We start from the raw sequence: 16,379 nt of genomic DNA on the forward strand, positions 1-16,379 counted from the left end.
TTGGAACACTAAAGGAACCACAATCCAGCAACAGAGAGAGCAGCTCATGAAGTAAAAAGGAGCAGCAAAAACCAAAGGCCTGCACTAGCCAACTGTTAGTTACGGATGGAAAAAGATAGGTTGGAAGCAATCACTGAAGATCTTGAGAGATACAGTGTTTGATTTTTATCCTCTAAATTTCTTCTACAAAGGGTGATATAAGAAATCGTAAATTTCTTCTACAAAGGTAAATTCATTTTACAAAAAGCCATATCATAAATATTTTGGACTTTACAGTCCAGTCAGTCACTGTTACCACTACTAAACTCCACTCTTATAGGCCACAAGAGTAGCCATAGTCATTACTTAAGGATGGGCATGGCTGTATTCCAATAAAACTTTATCTACAAATCAAACAGGAGGCTAGGTTTGACCCTGGCTCATGAGTTGTAGTTTGCCAACCCCTTCTCTAGGCTGATGTGAACTGTCAAAAATAAGAACAGAAAACCAATAGTGAGAGCTCTTTCTTCCAGATGTTATCGTAAGCACTTTATGTATGTTATCTCATTTAATCTTCACTTCTATGAAGTAGATACTATACCAAGGCCCAGAGAGGTTAAGTAACTTGTCCAAGTTTCCAAAGCTAGTAAGTCGAAGAGCTGAAATCTGAACCTAGGCAGCCTAACTGCAGTGTCCACTCTCAAATGCTATGCTAGGCTATCTGTACGGCATGCTGCTTGAGATCACTGTTGAATGAGAACTTCTTAGGCTGTGATATCAAGGAAACAAAGCCCTGTCTTTGCTGATATCACCCTCCATTGAAGCTACATTTGGGCCCAGACTGATTCCATTTTTGTTTTCATGAATTACCCATACCCAGGAACCTAAAACCACTGTCCACTTGTGAATTCCCACTTATCCATCAAGACATAGCCCCATTATGTCGTTTATGAAATAAACCTCCCCTGACAAGCCCCTCAATGAATCAAATGCTGCCTTCAGTGAACTCCAACAGCAGCTTACACCTACTTCTAATTCAGCATTTGCCATATTTTACTAAAAGTACTGTTAAATAACTGCCATACCTGCTAGATTTGGGAGACCCCTTTTGTACATCTATGCTCATCACACTAAAACAGGCACTCAATAAATGTTGGTTACAATAATTTAACCAGCTGAATTTATCTTCACAACCTGCATTGCTGCTAAGTAGGTGTAAAGAACTACTAACTAAAAGGCCAACAACATCAGCCCGGACTCCACTGCCTCCACACACTTCCAGTGTGATGCAGGAGTCGAAACCTTAGGACCTCTCACCTTTTAAAACTGCAGGAGCCTCCAACAGCTGAAAGAGAACACAGCCCTGATGAGAACAAAAGATGGAGATAACAAGACTGTGGTGATGGCAGTGTTGCTGCCAGCTGTGTTACCTGTCACACAACAAAGTGGCAAGCATTTGGTCTCTAGGACAAAGCTAAGGATAGGACACATGTGGTGATGAGGTTAAAAGTGGGGTAATAAGGAAATAAAGGCGACACTTTAGAACACTGCCTGGCACATATTATTTTATATAGTATGTTCTTAAAATTCAATGAGTTCTCCCTTTAACATGATTTTTTCTTAACTTTTGGTTGTACCAGCAATTCATTTTATTTACTTATTCTAAAGGTGGAAAAAACATTATTTGTATAAAGATAGCTGCATAATGTATTATTAACAACTAGAAATGAGTAAGTAAACCACAGACTATTTTCTTGTAAATTAAAAGGCAAATGTGGAAAAAGCAGATTCATGAAAATTTTTGTATCAAAAATCAAGAAAAAAAATTTTTAAACAAAAAAAGAAATAAAGGTGACTCAATGAATAAATACCTTGTTTTATTGTGTTTCAAATATTAGGGTATGGGAAAGGAACTAACAGGCCAGGAGATACTGTAGTGTTTAAAAAACAATGACTGTAGACTTAAATAGAAAAGAGGTGCTGGGATGGAAGACTGGCTAGATGACCAGAAGAGAAGAATTCAAGCAGGGCCCTGGGGGCTGGTGAAAATGTCAATAGGCAGAAAGAAGGGGAAAGACAGTGACCAGAAACTCCTCCAAAGACATAAACCAGGACTTGCCCTAGGAATTACGGCTAGTGAACACTGCAAGAAAACACCAAGGTTTTGTGCCTGGGACTATCAGTGATGGTGGCATTAACAAAAGTGCAAGACTGGAGAAAAGAAGATAATGTGTAATTTCACACATACTGAGTGTGAAGTGACAGCAGGATGGCCAAGTGCAAATGTCTAAGACTAACAGGGTTTGGGCATTAACCTTAAGCTCTGAAAACAGTTCACAGAGAGATCTGGTGAGACAGATGAAAAGGGACAAGTGGATTCCATTACCCCAACTTCAAGTCAATTCATTCATCTATTCAATAAATAATTATTAAGCACCTACTATGTCAAGGCACCTGCAGGGGGTGGGGAATGGGGGATTTATGTTAGATAAGACCAGCCCTCACAGATGTTATATTTTAGCAGGGGAAGACGAGCTGCAAATAAAATGTATAATTTCAGGTTGCAATTAAAAAAAAATAACTACAAAGAAAAATAAAGCAGAATAAGGAGACTAGAAAATAATGACAAGGGCAGGGGGTCACTTCTCAATAGAATGGTCAGGGAAAACCTCTCTGGGCAAAGGCTTGAGTCCAGTAGAAGATTGAACTCTGCAGATCTGAGAGGAAAGGCTCAGGTAGAGAGAACAGGGAAAGATCCTAAAGCAGAAAACAAACCTGCATGTTTGAGGAACAGCAAGGTCAAAGAGTTAGGAGGGATAAGATCCTAAAGGGTCATGGTTAAGAGTTTGCATATGATTTCCCTCAAGAGGTTACAACCAGCAACCATAGCTACCACTAAGACTATAACACCTAACTGTTCTCCTCATCCATTTCTGTTCACCTCCAATCCATTATCCATTCTGCATAAAAACAATCTTTATGAAATACAAATTAATGTCACTACCCTGTACAAAGCCTTTCAATGCAGTGGTTTCATACTATGTGGCTCCGGCAATTTACCATCTTGACTCAACGTGATGTGAGATTCACCCATGTTGATTCTCATTACCCAGAGGGCAAAATCATGCAAAACTATGCATGATTTAAGGATGTATACAATCACATGTAGTAAAAAGAAGAAAAGCAAAGAAAATACAAATAGAAAATCCAGGATAGTGGTTAGTCCTTGGAAGAAGGGAGGGAAATAAAAGGGAGGAAGATGAAGGATAGGACTAGAAAGAGATAACCAGGGGACTCCAATGGTATATGCAATGTTTTATTTCTTAAGCTAGATAGTGAATATATCATTTTTACATCTTACATATATTTTACATGTAGGAAATATTTCATAGGAGATTTTTTTAAATCTGCAGTGTCTTTGTACTGATCTTAACACAACGGCCAAAACAATGACTGCTCCAGGCCCACAGCCTTTATCCTTCCCTTTCAGGTGTGCTTTTTCTTTTACCTCTAACACTACTCTGGCCTTTCAACCTGAAATGTTCATTCCTTCTCTCCCTTTAGACTCAGGATGCCCTCCCTGCCCCTTCTGCAGACAAGATCCTCCCCTCTCTAGCACTCTGCACATCCGCAGCATTTGTCATGTTATAAATGAGGTAGCCGGCAGGCTAGGCCTCTCTCCCTAGAGAGGGCAAGAACTGCAGAAGGACAAGGACATGCCTGATTTGGTCATCTTCCCAGCTAGGCCTAGTAGAGTAACTCGCGCACAGTAGAGTTAATAGATTTTTTGGAATGAATGAAAGGACAGAGAAACAAATCTATATGGAAAGCACATCTCATATTAGTCTCTATCTCTTCCCTACTCCCAATTTCCCCCTCTACTCCCATTCAACTAAAGGACATGGTAAATGGTCAAATTATATACGAAAAGGAAGAGAGATACGCAGTGCCTGATATTATGCTTTAAAAGCGGGGTCCTTTAAGGCCTATCTTATGAAATTATTCTTGGCAATAGTGAATAAAATTAATTGGGAAAAGAAAAAAGAAAAAAAAACCCGAACAATATTTTGTGCTGCTTTGTGAAATCAGAACCTCATCAAAACTACAGTTTGAGAGGACAAATTTTATTACTGAAACCAATCCCCAAATGGTTCACTTTTAATCCACTGTAAAGTATTGCCCTTTTTAAGTTGGTCTATTTAATTAAAAATCGTCAAATAAAAACTATGTCCAGAAATTTCATACTTACCTGTATCAATACAAAAAGAAAGAGACACTGACTTTTAATTATTGAGTGATTAGAAAGAGCTACATATTTCTTTTAATGTGAAACTTAAATTTTCAAAATTTTTTCATTATGGAAATTATTATAACAAACCCCCAGGTACGTATTACACACCTTACATAATTACCAACATTTTGCCCATCTCTTTCATCTGCCCCATTATCCACTGAATGACTGACCACTAGAGTATTTTAACATTAGACCATTTAAATTGCAAATAGTTTAGCAGATAAGGAAGGTCTGTCTTTTTAACATAAGCACAAGGCCATTTTCACCCCTAATAAGATTGACAATAGCTCCTTATTCAATCCATATTCATATTTCTGATTGTCACAAAAAATGTCTTTTTACAGTTGGTTTATTTGAATCAGTATCCAAACAAGATCCACACTTCACATTTAGCTGTTATGTCTCTTAAATTATTTCTAATCTAGGACAATTTCCCCATCTTGCTTTTCCTGCCTCCCTTTCTATTGACATTTATTTGTCGGAAAAAAACAGTTATTGGTAACACAGAATGTCCTACATTCTGGATTGGGCTAATTGTTTCCTCATGACGGTATTTAACTTTTTCCTCTACCCTTCCGATTTCCTTTAAATTGGAAGCTAGATCTGGAGGCTTAATCAGATTTGGTTCAATTTTTTTTAGCTTCCTATTGTATTATGAGGCTTATAATTCCTGGTTAACCCACTTTTAGTGATCCTAAAATTGTTCAGAAAATGTTTCAATTATAAATTAATGGTTTTAGCATCCGCAGATGAACCTTGCCTAGGTCATTATTTCATTAGAAGCTACTAATTGCTGATTTTCTAATTCTGTTATTCTTTCTGAAGTTATTAGCTAGAATTCTGTTATAAAGAATTTTTCTTATCAACTGATTACTGCACGATAAAATACACACAGGAAAGGCAGGATAAGTGCCTTGATTATTTACCTTTTGCTATGGTTTGAATGTGTCTCCCAAAGTTCTTATGTTGGAAACGTAACCAATGCTACAGTGTTGGGAGCAAGTTGGCACCCTCTGGCTTGCTCAAGCTCTCTTGCCCTTCTGTCTTCCACCATGGATGACGCAGTACGATGGCCCTCGCCAGATGTGGGCCCCTCCATATTGGACTTCCCAGCATCCAGAACTGTGACAAATAAATTTCTTTTCTTTATAAATTATACACTCTGTGGTACTCTCTTACAGCAACACAAAATGGACTAAGACACCTTTGTTTATCAATTTTCAGAATAAGCTGATCTAATAATCTTCAGTGGTGACCAGTTTTTCCCTAATCATCACAACTCCACGTAGGTAGTGAAAATATACATGTAAGAGAGTGTGAGAGTGCACATGCATGTGTGCGTGATATTTTAATTCATTGCTGTCATTCTTTTTAATGCTCAAATTGTCCCATCTTTGGCCAATAAGAGTCCTTTCAAGTTGTCTCTTCTAAACTTTTGATAGATCCCCAGTGGCCTTTCACAGCTTTCTTGCTTTCTGACACAAGAAGATATCTTGGATTCCCACCCAGTCCTGGAATAAATGATTTCTCCAGAGATATTTTTCCTTTTAGTGGGAAATAGTATTTAGAGGCCATAATCTGGACACTAAGGACATTCACTGCTACTGAGTTGTAATTGCTTCTAAGTCCTTACATTGCAAAGAAGTAGAAATATGTACTTTTTCTAGACAGAAAAATAAATCACAAGTGTATACAGATATTCACCATTCAATTTTAAGATTAAGTGTTTCTACTTACCTTCTTTATTCTCATAATTCTTTTCTCTTACATTAAAACTTTTGGTTTCTTTTTTTTTTTTTCCTTTTTGTCTTTTTTACTGACCGGTAACGGGATCGCAACCCTTGGTGTCGCGCCCATACCTGGGACCGGCAACGGGATCGCAACCCTCAGTGTTGCACCCACACTGCGCTCAGCCAGTGAGCGGGAACCGGTCTCCACATGGGATCCGAACCCTCGGTGGGAGCGCCACGCTCCCAAGCGGCGCACTCTCCAGTGCGCCACCAGGCCGGCCCAAAACTTTTGGTTTCTAATGACACAATTACTGATATGCTTTATCCTACAATATACACATGAGAGTTTCAAAGTATCAATACTGATTTTTTTAATGCAGTTTAAATTTTCTTCCCAATTCTTTTTATCAGGCATATCCCATTAGGGATGTATATATAATCACAATACTGTGTTTTTAAAGTCACTTGAAATAATTATCATTAATACCTAGTTATGGCACCAATTTGATAGACCACTAGATTAATTTGTTTCTGTTCATTTTCAATTTTTAGCAATTGCTTTTTTCTTTCTGACTTACATTGGCATTTTTAATTATGCAAAATATTTCAGTGGTTCCCAGGCCAGAACTATAATACAAGTTATATCTGGAGAAATCGTATTTCCATCCTGTCCCCTGTCCCCTGCTTTCTTCCCCACTCCCTTCAAAGGTAACCATTTTTATTAGTTTTTGAATTATCTTTCCATTGTTCTTTTTTGAAATCTATAAATATATATAATATATACCTATAAGATACAAATATATTTTTTAAATATATATGCTTGTATTCCTGTCATACATAAAATGTAAATTTTACATATATTTAAATAGGTCTGCCAATAATTCCACTTCATACCAGCTTGCAGCAAAACTAAAAATAATTTCTAGTTTCATATGATTTAAAATTATCACATAAGATTGCATAATTCTCCTACATATGTTTCCTAATAGATTCTAAAATAGGAGATATGGGGTTCTAATTCCTATCTATGATTCACTCACTAACTCCCTTTGGAGACAGGCATAGTGTTCACATTTACACTGAGTATGTGAGAGAGACTACAGACATAGTAGCAGCAGTCATGCATAAAAGTCTTTCTCTACCAGAACATATTTTATTACAGTTTCCCTCTATTCAAAACTATCATTTTCTCTTCTTTAAAAAATTTCAGAAAAATCTGAGGTTAGATAAGTGGATTATTATTAATGACTTTGCAATGTACATCAAATCACTCCCTTTAATAAAGATTTTTAAAATCTACATTTTTGAATACTACAATCCCCAAAATATCAGATAATGCACATATCAAGGTCATTTAGAATTGAATGCCCATTCAGATAAGGCAGTGGCTTCCAAACATTGCTGCACAATGAAATCATCTGGGAATCTTTAAATAATACTGATGCCCGGCTTCAACACCTAGACATGTGACCTGGACATGAAGATTTCTAAAAGCTCCCTAGGTGATACTAATGTGTAGCAAAGTTTGAGAACTACTGGGTTAAGATAGGTATTTGCACAACTCTTTCATTTTAAATACTAAAATTTCAACTGCCTGAATTATAGTCTAGTCCTACCCAGGAGCTAATATGTGAACATGTAGTAAATAAGTAACACTTATCCATCCATGTATGTCCTGTTTTCTGCCCAAAATCCACACAATCCACCTTTTTCCTGAATTTCCAAAGCATAAATCCCAATCCCCTAGCCAGGCATTCAAGGCCCATCAGGATATGATCCTTACCCAGCTTCCTCACCTTGTGTCCCACCATTCTACCATACATGCTCTATGCTCCAGTCACACCAAAGGACTTATGGTGGCCCAAACATGTTGTGCTCTTTCACAAATCTTAAACTCTGCAGGATGCTCTTCTCTATCAGAAATGCCCTTGTCCTTTGGATTGCCCTGAAAACTACTAATTGCCTAAGACTCAGCTCAAATAGCACCTCTTTAGTGACAATCCCTGGTTCTCCTCTCTGGGTACGTTCTAGACATTTCAACATTTATCAAATGTGTTTAATGGTTTGCTTGCATGTCCCAGAACTACTACTAGAGATTAGCATGTGAGTCTTATTCACCTGAATCTTCAATGACTAGCATGTGCCTGGCACATAACATGTGCTACCAGTACAGACAGGTCTAGTTCTTTTAATCCAAGTTCAAACTTTAAAATTCTAAACAAAGCCAAAAAAATGCTTTTAAAACAAAAGATTGAAAAGTGATGACAGATATTACATTCCATTGGCAGTAAAATCCAAAAAGGAAGAAATGATTCAACTGCCACCTAACTAGAAACTATTTTTCCTATAATCACAGTATTAGAGGAGAAAGTTTTTAAGCTGCTGTTTTAAGTTGTAATAAAATCTTATTGCAGTAACCAAAATGAATGGCTACATGTGACTAAGTATGCAAAAGGAAATATATCAAGTCCAATCACTTCCTCACTTTTTTAAAAACAAAAAAGAAAGAAGAAAAAATATCCCTTCAGTTGACAAATCTGTTGTGCAGTTTTAAATATAAATGCATTTATGAAGGGAACCCACTGGTGTTAAATGCATGACTGGTGATTCTGCATTAATGTTTTTTATTGGTGCCCATCTTTATAGACTTCCCAGCTTCTTTTTTTTTTTTTTTTCCTTTTTGTCTTTTTTCGTGACCAGCAACGGATCGCAACCCTCAGTGTCGCGCCCGTACCGGACCGGCTTCTATCATTATCAAAGGGTAAATAATTGATTCATTTTTTAAAGCAAACAAGATTTTAACCTGGTACATCTTTACTATACGATATATAAGTAAATATATTTTCTCCACAACAGGATATTAATAGCTTCATTCTTAGTTCAAAGGTAAGTTTTTATAAGCAAGCTCAAAACTTTAATGGCTCAAAGAGCTTATTAAAAAAGTTCAGCAAATTGATAATCCCTATTTAACAATGAAAACAAATTTGAACTATTTTTTAAAATTGTAATAAGCAAATTGAAAATTAGAAATTAAAATAAATATTAAATTGATTCTACATCATCTTTAAAGTCACTTTAACTCACTCTCAATAGCACAATGCTGTAAGTCATGAAGTAGAGAAACAAAATTCTCAGTTCACCTCTTTTTTTTTCCTACTCACTGTACTTGTTAAAATTTTCTGTTCTTCCATTCCTATTATAAATTCAGCAGCAGGCTAAGGCAAAGGCAGTTTACAGAGCTCAAAAGACATACTGGACTCTTCGGATACCAGTTAAACAATATAGAGAAGAATTTGATCCCTGCCTTGACACTAAGTTTAGAAGCTATGCACACAGATAATGTCCTTGTTTTTCTTTTTCATTTTACCAAGACCTTCATTCCTCGAGGCCTAAAATATATCTAAATCTGGATTTCTTTTTGCTTCATCTCACAATCTGAAAATTGACTGCTAAACATTTCTCACAGAGTCATCAGGCAGTAAAATTGGTAACTAGAGGATTTCTAACTTGTTTTATGTTTTTCTAAATCTATTATAAGAAGAGCAAACAATAATAACAGCTCATATTTATTCAGTGCTGGCTCTGGTCCAAGCACTCACAACAACCCTATGACACAGGCTAGTGTTATGCTCAATTTGCAAATTAAGAAACTAAGGCTTAGAAAAAATAAGAAACTTACCCAAGGTCACACTGCTGAGATTCAAACCCAAGGATGAATGAAATCATGCTGTTCATTCTATTATTCATTCTCTTCCATGGGAGAAAATGACCCACTGTTTGCTATTCTATTTCATAACATAGCTTCCCTGAACACACTAGTGAAGAAAATAGCAATTGGCTATGCTCATTCACTTATTAATTTACTCAACCAATATTTATTAGCTCCTCAAAATTCTCATTTGACCTTAAATCCTTTTAAGTGTTTCTAGTAGCTGGTATATGCAATGGACTGAATGTGTCCCCCTGAAATTCACATGTTGATATTCTAATCCCTAGTGTGATAGTATTAGGAGATGAGGCCTTTGGGAGGTAACTATGTCATGAAGGTAGAGCCCTTATTAATGAGATCGGTGCTTACATTAGTCAATTTTCTATCACTTATAATGAAATACCTGAAATTGGGTAATTTATGAAGAAATAAAATTTATTTCTTACAGTTTTGAGGGCTGGGAAGTCCAAGGTTGAAGGGAGCATCTGGTGAGGGCCTTTTTTTTGGTGGAACTCTGTACAGGTTCCCATGGTAACACAGGTATCACACGGCAAGGGCTGAGAAGACTATGTATTTCTACATGCTTTATTCCTCTCCTTATAAAGCCCCCCAGTCTACTCCCTGATACCCATTAAACCATTAACCCATCAATCCATGAATGGACGAATCCATTCATGAGGACAGAGTCCTCACGATCCAATCACTTCCCAAAGGCCTTACTTTTCAAATACCATAGTCTGATTTCCCACTCTCTTAACACTATTACAATGGGGATCAAGCTTCAGTGAGTTTTGGGGTGACATTCAAACCATAGCAGTGCCCTTCAATGAGTTTTGGGGAGATATTCAAACTATAGCAGAGACTCCCAAGAGCTCTCTTGCCCTCTTTCTACCATGTGAGGAAACAATGAGAAGACAGCAGTCTGCAACCTGGAAGAGGGCCTTCATCAGAACCCAGGCACACTGAGCTCGGACTTCCAGTCTCCAGAACTTTGAGAAATAAATGCGTGTTGTTTATAAGCCACCCAGTCTATGATGTTTTGTTATAGCCTGAACTAAGACAGAAATTTGTATCCAAAAGTGGGGGTGCTGCTGCTGTAACAAATACCCTCAAAGATTATCTTGGCTTATTATTTCATATAACCAAGTAAAATATGTTAAATAATCAACTGTGATTGTTAAAACCATTTTAGTTGGGTTTTTGAATACAGTAAAAGCCAAGGCGTCCTCACTGATATAAACACTTACCAAAAATTGCATTTGAGAAGAAAATAAGAAAGGACAACCTAAAATGACAGTCCAGAAAATAAACAAAAACAGTGTGTCTTCAGTTCAAAAAACCAACTACAGAAGTACAGAATGATATAATAGCAGGATATAATGATATAAATGCTGATTTAATAGCATTTCAAACAACAAAGATCTAAGTGTTCTACCAGTGAGCTCAAAGTAACCCAACACAATATCATGGCTGAGAACAATGTACAGCCATTTAGGTCATATTATTAGAATTAATGGCTCAAGATTATGGTGGCAAAATCTTATAAGCTCAGCACTGATCATCACATTTCTGGACTAAATTAGGTATACTACATTAAAAGAGACATTAAAACAGGAGAGTACCAAGGGGTGAAAGATGTAGAGACCATGTAACCTGAGGACAGGCTGAAGAAATGACAAATACACAGTCTGGAAGAGGGAAGATTAAAGAGGGCATGACGTTTATTTTCAAGGGTTCTAGAAGAGAAGGACTGGACTTAGTCTCACTCCTTCAGAGAAAGGCATTAGAAGCAACAGTTGTTTGCTATTGAAGATCTGGGCTTAAGACAAGTAATTTTCTCATCATCAGAGCAATCTAAAAGTCAAATAAGTTATCTCACGAGACAGTGAAATTCACTTTCACTGAGACAAAGTAAAGACTCAGTGACCACCCCCATCTGTATTCTAGAACAGTATTTCCCGATAGTAGTACACACACCACTGGTTGCACAGATATGATTTTAACTGGCACATACATTTATTTTATTTGTTATATATTTAATTTACATTAAAAACAAATAAATGCACTTACTACACTGGCCATCAATCCCACAGTTTCATGAATATTACTGTTTCAGGATAAATGAAGTAAAAATTTAAAACTGACTTAAGAAAGATTAAATCAATATATTTAACTTAACTAGATATATTATTTTATGATATTAGTTACCACCCTAGTATTTATATAGATAAGCAATAAATGGCACCAAAGATGTAAGAAAAAGAAAAAAAAAATTTCTGAGAGAAAAAATATTTTTAAAAAAGGAAAGAAAAAACCACATTAAGTTAATTGGAACCCAAGTGGTATAAGAAGATCTCAAAAATCATAAAGGTACCACAAAAACATCTGAATTTTGAATATGCTGCTCTGTGGAGATTCTTGCATTGAACATCCTAAAACTAAAGTTCTTCCTTTACCAAAGTTGTCTTAGTATTCAATGATTCTCTGAAAACATGGTAATTTACAACTATATTTATTCAAATAGCTATCACAATAAAAGAGGAACTAAAATTTTTTATTATTTCAGTAACAATCTTAGAAATTGTTAATGTTATAGCTATAAAACGACTGGAATTCTTCCAAAACTTAATCTTTAATCACAAAAGACTGGTGTTCTTGCATCTAATAAGCATTTATTGAGGGCCTTCTATGGGACAGGCACTGTGGTAGAAACAAATTTGAAAGTAAATTTGCAAGTTTTCATTTGAAGGAGGAAAATTTAAAAACATTTACAATAAAACACAAAAAGAGAACGTCTTTACCATCATGTTCATTAAAAATGTGTATGTATTTTAGTATGACTGAAGCCCAAACCATTTTCTATACCACACACACACACACACACACACACACACACACACACACACACACACACACACAATCTAGACACATGAACCAGATTTAGACATAAAATTCCTTCAGTAAGCTCTGCCCACATACTCAGTATTTAATGCTCTTGCTCCAGTATATTCTCAGGAATATCCTGAAAATTCTCAGGAATCTTACTGAAGTCTTAAAGGCAATCTTGTGATGTCTTTATGAAAAGTCTGCCAACCTCTATCTTAAGGCACTGTCTAGCAGGCATATTCCTACAGCATAAAGCAATGAGCCTCTCTGGAAAAAATGATGCCACAGTATACTACTGGAGGCATTTTTTCTGCCTAATGAGAAGCCTGACCTTTTCTTTTCTTTCCCAGCTCCTTAGGCCATGAGGTACTTTATGTCTGAATAATCAAATAATAAGTGACATCTAATATGTACAAGAAACACTAAAGCTTAAACTTGTCCCCCGAAGACATTTCCCCATGTGTCCATCCCCAAATGGATTTCAACCAAAGTCTAAGGAAGAAAAACAATCAGCCCAGGAAGATTTCTCTCCTACCTCCTGAGTGTGTTCTTTATAGATTTGCAGTGGCCCTGTGGCCTTGGCAGTGTCCCATAGCTGTAGCGAGCCATCACCACTACAGGTGACAAGGACATGTTCATTGTTCTCACTCCAGGTCACGTCAAATAAACCATCGTTCCAGTCAAAGCTACACCAGGAAAATTAAAAAAAAAAAAAAACCAACTTACATAGGCAACTCAACAAAAAAGAATAATAATCATAATTTTACAGTTATGGGGGCTTTTCTTAGAGTTTATCACATTTTAATACATATTATCTCATATAATCTTCACAACGATGGGAGATAACTAGAGACAGTACTTGACAGATGCGGAAGCAAGTTCCAAAAGGTTAGAATTGTCCAGGTCATACAGGTAGAAAACTGCCAAGCTGGACTGAAATTTGGTCTCCTAAATACAAATATGCAACTATTCATATGAGACACATGCTGCCATACATCGATGCTCACTGTTTCTTGTGGTTCATAGGATGGGCCAGCAACCACTTCAAAATAATAATTTAGAGTAGTAATTTCAACTCTTCCCATAAATCTTTCACCTGAGCTATATAATACTGGTCCCATAAATCTTTCACCTGAACAACAAACAGGTGGTTATTTCCTGACAGAATTTCCCTTCCTTTCTCTATCTTTGACTAATGCTGATAAAAGTGGGGCTTTTTCCCTAAAAAAAAGTATTTATTTATTTATTTTTGATTATACACATTTAAGGGATACAAAGTTGATCAGTATTTGTGTACAGTATGTGATGATCAAATCAGTACTATTAGCATATTCATCATTACAAATCATAATTACCCTGTGTCCCTTACCCAACTACTCCCTAGCCTCTCTCTCCCTCCCCCTTTCCCACCTCTAGTAACTATAGGTCTGTTCTCGTCTTCTGAAAGTTCAAAGTTTTATTGTGATCTGTCTGTCTTCCCTCCTTCTGTTCTTTCTCAGTTCCCACTTATGAATGAGCCTGATAAAAGTCTTAATGAGTCCAACTGTCACACAGGCAAGACATGCATGGAAAGAAAGGAAAAGAGGCACTAGATAACACATGAAATGAATAATTAGCTCCTGTATGAGTAAAGCTAAACTATATTAACAATATACCAGTTTACATTTTTCATGTCAAGTGTTATAATTTACTATATAATAAGCTTTAGAAGAAAAGTGGCAAAATCATAACTTAATGGCAAAAATATGTTCTACATTCTGCAAATGCTGAAGTTCCTTTTATAGTGCAAACTAAAACATCTTGTTGATCAAAAAGAGTCAAAACCTAATTCTTTAAGGCTTTAATAGCAACAAAGAATATACACAGTCATGCCTCGCTTAAAGACGGACACATTCTGAGAAATGTATTAGGTGATTTCGCCATTGCACAAACGTCATGGAGTGTACTTACACAAACCTAGATGGTATAGTCTACTATACCCCTTAGCAATATGGTATAGCCTATTGCTTCTATGTGAATAATACATTGTGGTACAACATGACAAAAGCTACAGCATCACTAGGCTACAGGAATTTTTCAGGTCCATTATAATCTTATGGGACCACCATTGTATATGTGGTCCATCATTGACCAAAACGTATTTATGCAGTCAGTGCACGACTTCATAAGTTTAATAATTAGAGCCACCTTACCTTCTGAAAAGCCTAAGCCCAGATTCATTTTGATCCAATATCAATAGAGTTCCACAGCCTAAAGAGAAAAAAAAAAATCTATGTCATGCCTTGAACCCACCAAGAGACCATCTAAGCTCAAGGAGGTTATCAAGCACTGAGAACCTGATTTTACTACCACAAGTTTCTCCCTGTAGTTATCGGGATCATGTATACAAAATGATTAGGACTATGCTTCAATCATTAAATATTCAACTTACCATCTCACCTGGAATCCAGACACAGCCCTAACAGAGTGGGGAGACAACTTGAGTGCCTACTCAGTGGCCAGGCAAGGCATCAGGCACACAAACCTTCCAAGTTGGTGTTATCCCTATTGAGAGATGAGCAACTCAGGCTTACAGACCCTAAGGACTCTGCTCCTTCTACTAAATCACCCTACCTCATTAATAAACCTAAAATACATCTAACACAGGATTTCAAAACAGAACATGAATGTAGAAATACCTGGTGTAATTTACCACATACGTAGTGGTAAAGTGCTGAAACACAATATTAATATCAGTTTTCTACCAAAGATGAATTATTTTACTAAAGGAACGATGTATTTTAAAAGTTATATTTATTTTTATAGAGACCAACAGAGGAAAACTCTTATATATAAAAATAACTGATTTTTAAAAAAATACCAATTCCTTTCAAGGAGTTTTTTTACAAAGGATTTACAGTATCATTACAGAATCATTAGTCTTCAACTTAGCTGGTGGGCAAGTATTGTAAATCGGAGTGTGCAAGCACTAAGAGCTAATGGTAAAAATTAACCAAGTATATCTCAGTTATAGAAATCACTTTTTTTTTTCCTGCTACAGGACCCGACAAAAAAATACTACAGAGCACTAACATTATGCAGTGACTGGTTCCATATCACTTCAGTGTGTAAACAATAGCAAGGATATGAATGAAAAGAAAGCAAAATCGAGAATGGACCCACGCCTTTCCATCTAGTCCACGGCCAGAGGCAAATTCACTTGAGTCTCTAACGACCGAGTATGCACTCCCGGTGAGACAAAAAGGTGAGAACAGAGCTTGCTACATTTCATGCTGGCTCTGGCGGGGAAACTCCAAGCGTCTGCCCAGGAGCACCCTTCCTAAGACGGACGGCCCGCACGTTTTGCTTAGGGCTCGAATGCTAATTGTGGGAAACGTGCACCAGTCAGCAGGCACCTGGGGCGACCGTGCAGAACGTCTTCCAAGTGCGGCTGGGCCCGCCAGGCCGGTCGGAGCGGCCACACAGGCTCACCCCGCTGTGTGCACGGGAGCGTGCACGTGTGTGTGTGTCAGGCGGCAGGGAGAGAGGACGGTGTTAAGGGACAAGGACAGGGGCTACTAGGCTACTTCCACCCTGTAACAGTTAAAGCTGATCGACACCATCTCCAGACCAGCTCCCCACGCCTGGCAAATGAGGACAGCGGAGCCGCGGGCCCCTCTGCTTCCCCCTGGCGTTCACTGGCGGCAGCGTCCACTCTCGAGCGCGAGCAGCCGCAGCTCGGCGGGCCCCCGCCCCCTGCCCCGACGGCGGGGTCCCGCCCGGCCTCACCCGCGATGCCGTA

At 37.4% G+C, this 16,379-nt stretch overlaps 1 protein-coding gene across 1 annotated transcript in view; it reads right to left on the minus strand.

Moving 5' to 3' along the window:
• Positions 1–16,379, minus strand: part of PEX7 (peroxisomal biogenesis factor 7) — a 75,321-nt gene that overhangs the window by 58,336 nt on the left and 606 nt on the right. The window contains exons 2-3 of the mRNA XM_008574471.1: positions 14,791–14,848; positions 13,134–13,284 (exon numbers count right to left, since the gene is read on the minus strand). Of these exons, the coding sequence (XP_008572693.1) occupies positions 13,134–13,284; positions 14,791–14,848 (209 nt within the window). The remainder of the gene's footprint in view (positions 1–13,133; positions 13,285–14,790; positions 14,849–16,379) is intronic.

Source organism: Galeopterus variegatus, unplaced genomic scaffold (genome assembly GCF_000696425.1).
Source record: "Galeopterus variegatus unplaced genomic scaffold, G_variegatus-3.0.2 Scaffold4, whole genome shotgun sequence".
NCBI classification, from domain to species: domain Eukaryota; kingdom Metazoa; phylum Chordata; class Mammalia; order Dermoptera; family Cynocephalidae; genus Galeopterus; species Galeopterus variegatus.